We start from the raw sequence: 11,845 nt of genomic DNA, 5'->3' as shown, positions 1-11,845 counted from the left end.
CATCAGCGATAACAACAACAACGTGGACTCTTGTTTTGGATTCTCCTCCTTTGACGCACATGATCAGCCGGTGAGCCGCCACCACCACCCAAACACCACCAGGTGTCGCTCCATACTAAGACACCACCAGGCAGGCCATGAAAAAAAAAAGAGAAAAAGAGTGTGTGATGAATACCCGCAGAAACAGGGCTTGGTTCTGTCAGGCTTCATCCACACACAATCCCAGCTGGCGAGAGCGAGCAGGACGCAGGAGATAGAGGCAGGGAAGAGGCCGCGGAGCGCACCGTCCACCGCCGCAGCTGATGTGACCCGGCCGCGTATGTTGGAGTCAGTTGTTCCATAAGAGCAAGTTCGTCATAAAAAAAAGAGACAAAAGAAGGAGAGGAAAAATGGGACATACCGCATTACCCATGCTGATGGCTGTATTGTCCTATTGCGTGTGGACGAGCGTCGAGGTAAGAGAGAAGCGAGCTGAATCACATGTAACGATGGCGCATTTCTTTTTCCTTTCTGCATCTTTCTCTGGATTGTCAATGTGTCTTTTCGGGTAAAATCGTGCACCCACGCACACTGATACATATTTGTAATCACGTCGACATGCCACGCACACAGCTGCTCTCCTGTCTCCATATTGCTGACACGCACCCTCATCCAGGGGCATGTTTAATTTTGCAAATGCATCCTCCAGCACCGTCCTGTGTCAACAAGAGCGTTGACTCACAGCGTCCACTAACACGCAGTGATGGCTGAGGGGGGTTTGAAAATGCTAAATCGTGCAATATAACATATGAATGGAGGTTCAGAGTCATGGGATTTAAAAGATAAAGGGGCTGCGTACATGTGTGGTGTGACGTTTGGCTCCAGCCCGGGGCCTGTGCACCCGACGTGACGCACGGTGTTAAAAGACCCTTTTTTGGCTCCGTGGAGGGATGGAGAACAAATCCTGTCTCACTTCATCCCATCTGGCCTTGCGAGAAGGAGGAAGCCTGCAGCTCTGCATCCGTCCCTCTTTAGTGGAGTGGTGCAGATCTCGAGCAGGATGGAGTCATGCATATTCAATGCTCTGTGTCACATTTGGTTTTCATGGAGAAGCACTGACGGGTTTGAAACGTGCAAAGAGAAAGAGAAGCCCAATCTAAATCTTACATGGACACCCTGGTGCACGGCTGCTGTGTGATCTGTCATATTATTCTATACGTGTTGCCTTGAGAATGTCTGTGCTCCCACCAGCAGGGGATGACTTTGATGTATCATTGGACATAGATTGTGCAGAGGGTGACACAGGGTGCACTAAGGACAGATACGGGGTCATCCTGTTGGCATCTGTCTCCATCAATAGCTTGAGAGGAGATTGTGAAAGCCCCTGGTACGGGACAGATCAGTGGGCCACCAGCTGCTCCTGCCTCCCCCCCCTGCTGTAGGTCCATTAGCACGACCTGTACAGCATCCAGGCCTACAGCTTGAAACACTCAACCTCTATTTCTCAGTTTCTCCTCAGTCACCCCTGCTACCTCCCGCTGCAACACAACGGTGGCACAAATTCAGGTTGGAGCATGTGTGCACTTGTGCGTAGCAGCGGGGTGGCGTTGGAGGTGTGTGTGAATGTGGAGAAGGGGAGGAGGAGGTGGGAGGATGAGTCATGATGTCCCTGCTGGAGCTGTGGTTCAGGTCAAACGCACTTTTCCACCTGGAGGAACGGAGGGGGGAACAAAGCTGCTCCTGATGTCTGAGATGAAGCGTGCCACCATCTCCCCTGCTGGTTTCTCAGACGCCCCCCCCCCCCCAAAAAAGTTCCCATAAGAGGATTTGTGAGATGTTTATTTATTAGCCATCTTCCACCGTGAGTGTGTACCCGTCATAAAGCCTCTCCTTTCATTCTGAAATTATTTCACTTCTCTAAGAGCCTTAGTGGGATTACTGCTATGCTGAGAAACAGGCTTTAGCTTCCTACAAGGAGACCTGCCCATGAAGGTTTACACTGAAGATTACCCCGTGAGAGGGTTGGCTGCATGGCTGGATTACACTGTGGTATTAGTCCTAATGAAACTGTCAGCTTCCCTTTAATTTGCTCAACATCCATTCAATTGAAATGTGGGAATTGGGCAAATATATTTTGATCTCTTTTTTTATTGCGTAATATTTAATATTGTCGGCACAGTGATTTCATTTTCTCAGTGCGTAATCACAGTTGTAAATTGAATTTTCAGACAGTGCTCCGGATTAGAGAAGACAGGGATTCTTTTTTCTTTTGCTGAAATACATATCCAGAATCATCTTGTGTCGTATTTTGCTGTGACGGACAGATTGTTGCCAGGCTGTCACACACGTCTAGTCCACCACTGGCATCCCAGGTATCCCAGTTTTAATAGCACTTCCCTTTAGCTGCACTCAAAGCTTTCGGCTACAGTAATTGACTCACTGTACGGTTCTCATCCTGACACAAAAGGTCATCCACTGACACACAACCACAGTGTAGCCCGGCATTAAACGGAAGCAGAAGGAATTAACTTTAATTAAATTTATTCTTTAGTGTTTCACTGGCATTTATGTGGCTTGCATTAGTTTTTTCCCTTTTTTAAAGAGAGTCCATAATATGATTTAATATCTTTGTAAATAGCAAGGACGTTTGATATATATATATATATATATATATATATATATATAATAATAAAGAGGTGGATAAGGGTGATTTAACAATATACTGAGAGATTTCATATATATAAGTATAAAAGTATAAATAACATTTGTGTTAGCTATCCCCTAAACATATTTGGCTGTAGTTTGCCGGTTGTTGCTGGAACTGCTTTATTAGATTTATATATGATTTTCGAATGTATAACATACCCGATAAGGTTTTCCATTCTTTCCAATTTGTCATATATCACAATATATACTGTGATGAGCTACAACCATGATGTGAAGATGACACAAACCAATGTAAAGGATTTTATCCATAGCCCTGAAATAACTTTTCGGGGGAAATCAATGGAGAAAATGACCAGACAACCAAGGTCTAGTTTGACTAATTCAGGAAATGAAATAATCGAATGAATGCCCTCGCCACATTGACACAATATGAAGAAATATCTAAAATAGATAAATGTAATATTGTAACTTAGCAGTCCTTTTTAGCCCTGCTGTTTGCAACGGGTTTAACAGTCAGAGATTCTGAAGAAGCAGCTGCTACTGTAGAAATGATGCTGTCGGTTGAATTTTAATTCATATTATCCTGAAGTATCTGTCGTCAAAGAACCCATTGATGTTTTGATTCCTCACACATCAGCAAAACCACAAGCCAAAGTGCAGGGAGTCAGTTTTTGTTAAAGTGAAAAACCTCCTGCAGGAAAATGTGATTGAATAAAGCAATCATACAGTGATTGCACTTGTGTGTGGCTTTATTTGATTAAAAAAGGGGGGACTACAGGTAATATGCTCAGCTTTAGTCAATCAGCTCTGTATTCATCATGATAAATGGTCAATGGACAGTGGAAACCAGAGCACTACCCTCTATAGAGAGGCTGCAGAACAACAGCAGAAAACCAACCTACTGCGTCTGCACTGAATCTACAGGCTGCAGGAAACACCCGAGGTCTGAGAAAACATGAAGCACAAAGGGAGGAAAGAAGGAGAGAACAGAGGAGGGAAGAGTGTGAGGATAGGAAGCAGATTTAACTGTGGCTGACAATTACAGTAAAAGTCATGAAGTCGCTGTATAGTCAAACTCTCCCCGACACCACCATCACCACCATCACAACCACCACCACCACCACTAACAGCAGTTTCAAGCCTGCTGGAATACAGCCATACAGATTCATGCAGCTCCCACCCCCATCTGCCTTTCAGTGCAGTCACAAACATGGATTTGTTTGTTTTTTTAAAAGAAGAAGAGAAAAGATACGGACAACCAGATACACACACACACACACACACACACACACACACACACACACAGACAAACACACTGCCCTACACTCACTTAATTAATTTCAGAGCCAAGAGATAATCAGGTTCCACTAATGGATTCCCGTGTGCTTGCTGTTCTCCACTATATCTGTGTGCCAGTGGGCATAAAACATACCATTTTATTGTATCACATGTTTTTCATCCCTGTTCTCTGCATCTGGCTTCTTTTCCAAGTTTTTGAACCACAGCGCACACACGCACGCACACACACACACACACACACACACACACACACACACACACACACATACAGAGGGCCTGGATTAAATCCTGCAGAGTCACTGTGAAATGAGAGCTACACTCTACCGAAGGAAAGGAGTGCTGTAAATGTGCTTTGGCAATTGAGCCGTGGAGGTGATAAACTAACAAATGACAGTAATATACCCTTTGGGGCGTTGTTGCAATCGTCAACATCCTAACAGAGCCTGGTGGAGGGGGTTTATTTTTCACCGTGGCTGCTCGTTGTTTAGAGATTCTGGGTGGAAATGAGGAGTGTTGGTGTTATCTCCAGACGCAGGGTTCATCCAGCTTCTCTGCGGAAAATAAAATGACATTAATTGCACATTAGCATCATGTCCTCCCGGTAGATTTGGGGAAAGCTCTGCCAAACACTTGATTGAGATGATTCAATCACGTCCTCTGGCCTTGTTGCAATATTTTCGAACGTTGGGTCTCAGTTGGTAAGAGAGTTATTCCCAATACAGAGTTTAAAGATGTTTGCTTTTGAGGCTCATCACTTTCTGTCATCTCTATAGTCTGTCATGCATAAAACTGATGCACTACATTTGATTGGTTAATTTCTTCAGCGTCCCAGACTGCACGGCTGCGTCTAGGTTGTGCAAAGATTGCTTTACCTTTCATCATCCACTCAGTGAATGTCAGATATAACATGCATGTAGATTCATGTTGTAATTTCTGGTCTTGAGTGTGTGCAGATCAAACATATATGCTGGCACCTACTCCTTTCAAAGCTAAAGCCCAGATGGGACTGTGGCATTTAGTGATGTGCAAGTATATGTGTGTTTGCACTTGTCAAACCTTTGTCTAGTGTCACTTAGACCTTTACTCGCCATGAAAAAAAAGGATGGACATTTGTTTATTCTCTCCACATAAATCATATTTATTCAGCTTAGTTTCACTCCCATGTTTGTCCCCTGGTCATTCATGCACCCCCGCTACATCGGCTCTATCCCTCCCTCCCAGTTTGAGAACAAACTGACCTACAGGGATTGAGTGGCTAGCACGGCCATCTTGATCGCGTCCAGCCCTGGCTCCTCTCTGGAGTCGTGCAGGACAGAGATATCACCGGAGCACGAGGTCTTCAGTCGACACATAAACTGCCGCACTAAGCATAATGGGTTGGATTTCTTTTTAATGGCAGATGTTTAGTCCTGCCGATGAGATGTGTTTCTGAGGAAAAACATCTGCAGTGTGGCGATAACACTGGTGCTGCGTGTCCAGGAGGAAAGAGAGAGAGAGAGAGAGAGAGAGAGAGAGAGAGGGAGAGAGAGAGTGCAGTGAAAGAGATTGAGGGCTGGTGGAGAGAAAGAGAGGTTTCCCAGGCGCAGTGGAGGATTTGAAAAACGGAAGAGGGCGAATGAGGAGAGAGAGAGAGAGAGAGTGTAAGTGATGTAGTACATGCAGAATGTTGTGTGGGTTTGCAGGGTGGAGCGCATGATAATGGAGGGGTCCGGCCCTTTTTCTGCTGCTCTGGTCTGGCTGGTGGAACAGAGAGATCCGTCTCTGTCGGGTGCATGTATTCACAGGTGGTCTGGAAATGAGATGGGGTGGTGGTGGTGGTGGTGGTGGGGGCAGGACAGAGGAAAGAAAATCCCTGTGGCCAGAGTGGAACGCTGAGTTGTACGAAAAGCAGGAGGTCTGCGAAATCTAATTTCCTTAACGGCCTTGGCTGCCTGGATTGAGAGACTGTGGAGTCGTAGGGTGCACAGACACTCATCAGGCCAGTTATTAATATTCTACAGTAGAACATTAGAAGCTGTTACAGAAGGAAGTGGATGCAGTGTCTGGCAGAAAGTTCTTCTCCACTGGCTGCAAAACACATTTCCTGCAGACGGATTAAAAAATGAACCTATATAACATTAATCTAAATTCGACAAAGGCACAGCGGCATTGATGGATAGAAAGCCGTCATAATTATATGGCATTCCATTAAACCTCAGAGCTCGCGAGTGGGAAACTGCGACTGGAACTCCCCCTCAAGTCGGAAGCTGTAGTTTTGACTGTTTATTAGAACTTCTGTCATTAAAGCTGTTGGACACATAGAGCTGCCCAATTACAATCTGTGGACATGCTACTTTTTGCTAACAATGGCTAGCTGCCTAACGTTAGCATCGTTCCCGTGCAACTGGAGCACCATCAACTCGGGTAATTCGGGTGTGACGTCATTCTGAGTTGTAGTGGAACGCGGCATCAGGTCTCACAGTTCCACTCGCGGAGGAACTCTGAGGCACGCTCACCGCACACTTGCTGCTTCGCAAAGATGGCGCCGCAGAGACCGCATCAATTATTGAAGGGAATGGAAAGGTCTGGACTCTCGCTCGTTGACGGGGCTCTGGCACTTGTCACGCAGCCTCTCAACGCACCAAGCCAGCCCCTCTGTCTTCATACCTGGTTTTCTTTTGCCCCCACCCCTCCTCTGGCCACCAGGTCCACTCCCCAGCATCACTCCGGAGAGCACAAAAGAAAATCCCCAGGCCTGTCCTTTCAGATCCCCCCCCCCATTCATCTCTGTCTCTGCCCCTGCCTCCTCTGTTCTCCTGCCACAGCCCAAAGGCACACCCTCCCTCCCTCCCTCTCCCTCTCCCTCTCCTCCTCCTCCTCCTCCTCCGCCCTCTCTTCCAGACGCTGCTCCTCGGTCTGTCTCAGCATCTCCCAGTGGCCAGTGACATCCTTTCACTTTCCCTGTGTACACTTTGATTGTGCTTGAATAATTCATCATACAAACTCATCCTTCCTTTTATTTTGTCCTGTACTTTGCCTTTTTCTTCATTCCTGACGTTTTAGGAGATCGGACTCTGCCTCTGTGTAGCTCTCTGTTATCACCACACCGCACTAGTGCACTCACAATGTTTGACCCTCATGTTTTCTACCATCACTCTTCCAATTTTTCAAAGCGGCCAGATTCAATACCAGTCATCAAGTTTCCTTTTATTTCTAACCTTCCAGACATTTACCGGAATTTCCCTTTCACATATGAAGAACGCAGCAGGAGATTGTTCATGTCAGAGTCGTTCACAGCAACAGGAATATGTGGAGGTGCCTTGGTAGGGTATACAGGAGGCAGGACATGATGTACAGTTTGCTGCATACATTTGTTTAGAACCCGTCGGCCTCTGCCTCAAGTTGACATCTTAGTCGGCGTCTTCAACATGTACAGCTCCTCTTTTCATCCTGAGATAATTGCATTCTTTCACTTTTGCATCTGTCTAGTGTTAGAAAAGCCATCAACATGCTCACATGCTCCCTATCACTTTCCATGTATGGATCGACAGACAAACAGACACACAGACCTTAGATATATAGATAAACTCTATTGTTTGTCCCAAGTGTCAAAAAGTCTCCTTTTAACAAGGCTCAACAATACACACGATGTACATTTAGTACACATGGCATGCACGTCTAAACCAAATTCCAAAATAGCCACATAAGCACAGACTGTTAAAAACAGCAACTGACAAAAACAGGTTAAAGTGCAGTGTCTATTTTAAATTGCTAAGTTTCGTAATTCTAGAGGGAAGGAAGGATTTGTCATGTTTTTCTGGCCTCGTGGGATCTGGTAACGTCTGGCTGATGGCAGTAACTGGAAGGACTGGTTCGGGGGAGGGGGGGGGGGGGGCTCTTTGATCAGGGTGGCTTTCCTTATCCCTGACCGGGTGCCCAGTTCAGATAGGGGATAGGGGGTCGAGCCAATTATTCTTGCTGGCCTGATTAGTGATACGGGAGGGTTTTGTTTCGTGTTAGGTTTGGTGAGGTGATATTCAGTGCATGCCTCTCTTTGACATCAGCAGCTTTGGGCATCAATGAGTTTCGTAACCAAATCTTTCCCCGCAGATGTTTATTTGCCGGCGTTAATGCGTTCTAGGATGGAATTTATTCCAAAAGAGGGAAATTTTCCAGCGGGGGAGCCTCAAACACTCTGTCCCATGAGACAAAATGTTCCCACAGCATTTGACTCGATGTTCAGTATTCAGCAACCCCAGCACAGATTCTCCAAAAAGATGCCTGCAGCTGACTTTTATACAGAGGCCACAGATGGCATGCTTACCACAAAGTAGTGGTTCAACGATATAGGTTTGCAATGGTCGATGCTGATGTTTAGAGAGCAGGTCGTCCGATGGTCTGTATCTGTCCGCAGGTAATGAAACATGTCTGTAAAGAGATTTTTAACCTAAAGGTAGGGTTGGGAATTTGTTTCTGAAACTCTTTTCATCTCATCTGTCGAACTCCGTGCTGAAGCAGAGACGATAGCCAGATGTTGGGGACCGAGTCACGAAAAGACGGCTTCTAGCAGTCAGGCAGTGTGCGTTCATCTAGTTTAGTGGGCGTAGCTTAGACCAGAGGGCTGATGGGACGGGGGCATGGTTCAGTTGCAGTTTTTCAAAGTGTAGCCTGCTCTCGTTAGCATTTCCAGGATTACCAACTCTTAAACTTTAAATGTCTGCAAACGTGTCATTTTTTGTAAATCAGCCAGTGCTTAATTATTTCTAATTGTCCGCTATTGGCCGGGAATGATCGGACTGTCACTCGTGTATAAAGAGCCTGTGTGGTGCTGCACTGAGCCACAGACGACAGAGAGACTCAGGTGCTGCCGGGGCTTCTGTTAATCATCAACAATAACATTCAGCCGGCGATGGGGACAGACAAACACCGTTTCATTCTCCTCTCGGCTCAGGGTCATTGTGCTCGCCAAGGCCAAGCTGTGCCAGTTAACAGCTCAGCTCACCAGATTGGATACTTCACATGAGTCTGGAGCTGCGGCTTTGAAGAGGACAAAGCACAAATGGAGGTTTCCGGATGGCGGTTAGAGTTTTTGTTTTTTTTGTCTCAACGATTAAACCATTTTCCTTCATTTGGAAAAGTCTGTGGAGACTCTGTGGCCTCCGGAAATGAGATAACACTAATATTTAATCTACTGAGTGATTCTGCACATCAAGCATTATCTCACCAGAGTGGCCCGATATAAAATAACACTGAGAGAGTGAAAGCAAGACAGGACATGCCAGTCTGACATGATCCCACTTAGCATTATTATGTTTTTATCAGTGGCTTTATCACACTGCGCTCGTCAGTCTCTAGGTCTTGTGTTGAATGAAGTGAATACAGACACTTGGGCGTTTAGAAAAATGATAAAAAGAAGTTAAAATATTCCAAAAATATTTATCACTGTGCCTTTAGGTTTAGCATGAGTGGAAAACCCAAGATGGAAGCAGTTACAGCTCGGTCAATGGATTATGATTTGTACATATCCCGACTTTTGTAATGTTTGGTTTTGGCAAAGTTGAAGCGAATAGAAAAAAATTGTTGTTCAAACCGAGTTAAGTTAAATGGCAAGTTAATCATTTGTGTATAAACCATGAAGCGTGACCCTGGAGCAGAGGAATCATGTGAGGAATTATTAAGTGAGCTAATGAATCATCACACTGAGATTCAGCAAGAGTCATTCTATCCTTTTATATTCTATTTAAGTGTGACTAAGAAACATTTTCCTTCTAATTCAATATGGAAAATTCTTCTGACAAAGAGTCTCATCAAAAATATTAACTGTTTCGTGAAATACAGGAAAATTGCAAATCTTAGCATTTGGTCTATAATTATCAGTTAATTATCAAAATGCATAATATTTTAGTCAAATTATAATAATATTTTATTTATTTTTAAATTTGATCATGTGACTAACTACATCTCTGTCTTTGGAGTTATCCACATACTCCTGAAGCTCAGATAACACCAGGGCATTGCTGTTGACACTGTTTGTCTTTATATAGGCGATGAGAAATGAGGATAGTAGAAATATTTGTGTGATACTACTGCCGAAACATTCACGTTTTTGATCTCTCCAAAGAGAGAGTGGTTTCCTCTCTTCAGAGCGAGCACCAGACACGACTGGCCCGACTCAGCCGGGCCCGGTGCTGCATAAGAGATGTAAGTGGCGTGCAAACAACCAACAGGCAGTGATAAGGGAAGCTAACCAACCATTAAGCCAGCGATCAGCGACCTGCCCAGGGTCGAACCAAACACACTCTTTCATGTGAGAACGAAAGAGAGAGAGAGAGAGACTTGCTTAAAATTCTGTAGGGAACCAGTTGCTAGGGTAACAGGGAAGGTAGCCGGCTCCTGTGGGTGGTGTTACCATGGCAACCACCCTTAGTGGCCAAGTGATGCTGAGAGGGAGAACGAGGAGGAGAGGGCTAAAAAAAAAATAAACGACAACGTGTGCGTGTTTACGGGTTTGATGGGAACAACAGAGGCAGATGAGGAGGACGAGCGAGAGGACGCTGATGGACGTCAAAGGAGGGAGAGCACCACCTGCTGTGTCGCACGCTGTCTCATCTGCTCCGCCTTCAGCAGAGCCTCGTTTTATGTTGTTCTTTGCTTTTGAGTCAGTGGTGAGCTGGTCCCAGTGGAGCCAGCATTAGCGCTTTATCCCGCCGTTCATTAACAGAGCACCTCATTACCGTGGGTAGTCAGCCAGATACTGTGCTGTGCGGGGCAACACTCTCACTGAGAGACCTACGAAGAGGTTATCCCCTCGATGAACTGATGGGTGAGAGCGCTGGACTCCTTTATGAGTGATGGTGTCCTCTGTGAACTCTCACCAGGAGTTAAAGACCAGTTTGTTCCCACTGTGGTGACACCACAGGCCTCTGAATAAAAGCCTTGCACCAACATGCTGTGACATAGAGTTGAAATGTCATATATTTACTTCTATATATAATGCTGTATATAATGTACAGTGTCTGGAATGGATCTGGGGTCTCTGTCACAAACAAAAGGGTGTTCTTGCTTTGAGCCTTCTGCCTACACGTCCACCTCCGCAATTCTATATAATAATAATATTAACACACTGTGCCTCAAACATAACCTCAAAGCTTCATTTCCATAAGATGCATCTGCTAGACAGGCTCCCAGGGGCATGGGGTGTTATCAGAATTGTATATGTGCATTAATAAGAGACAGAAGGAAAGAGATATATGAATGTTTTAGCTCTGCATCTCCCCCCTCCCCCCCCCCCTTCTTTGTCACCAGCCTCTGCTGAGAGTCTCTACTTGTTTTATTGCTCTGCTACTATAATGTATACAAACAGTAAATTCAGCTCTGCACCAATTTATTTATTTAGATGAGATCAGACCTGCAATTTGAAAGAAGCAATTAATTACAATAGTATAAAGTAAAATGAATACTGATGCAGCAGAGACAGAACAGGAGATCACCAGATTGTTGTGTCAAAAGAGTTGGTTACATGTATTGAATGCATCCATGTCCCTAAACACTGATAGATTGCTAAAAATAATATGAATAAACATGTTTTATTTGTTAAAATCCATGTATATGTGTTTCTGATAATATTCTTGAATCCAAGGGCTGTTCGCTTTAGAAAAACCCTCCAAATGAATGTAGTGGGGACAGATAGGAAGAAGTCTCATGTACCAGCTATGTGCTCAACTCAAAAGTACAGGAAGTGACAGGAAGAGAATAATCTGAATTGTGCGATAGAGACGACAAACGGATCCAAAGAAGGAAACCCAGATAGAAACAAACACAACAGCATCAAAGACAGAGTGAGGGAGTCGAGAGGCAGCGAAGGCCCAGAGCGTGAGATCAGAAGAAGGCAAGAAGAAGCCGGTAATCTGCTGTTTGTCAG

At 45.0% G+C, this 11,845-nt stretch overlaps 1 protein-coding gene across 2 annotated transcripts in view; it reads left to right on the top strand.

Moving 5' to 3' along the window:
• Positions 1-221: 221 nt before the first annotated feature.
• aplp1 (amyloid beta (A4) precursor-like protein 1) overlaps positions 222-11,845 on the top strand; it is a 30,195-nt gene continuing 18,571 nt past the window's right edge. For both annotated transcript variants that reach the window (XM_053432053.1, XM_053432054.1), the window contains exon 1: positions 222-455. In XM_053432053.1, coding sequence (XP_053288028.1) covers positions 390-455 — 66 coding nt within the window. In that variant the 5' untranslated portion in view covers positions 222-389. The remainder of the gene's footprint in view (positions 456-11,845) is intronic.

Source organism: Pleuronectes platessa, chromosome 10, assembly GCF_947347685.1.
Source record: "Pleuronectes platessa chromosome 10, fPlePla1.1, whole genome shotgun sequence".
Classification (NCBI taxonomy): Eukaryota; Metazoa; Chordata; class Actinopteri; order Pleuronectiformes; family Pleuronectidae; genus Pleuronectes; species Pleuronectes platessa.
Note: the sequence above shows the minus strand (reverse complement) of the source record. Positions and strands in the feature narration are given on the sequence as shown.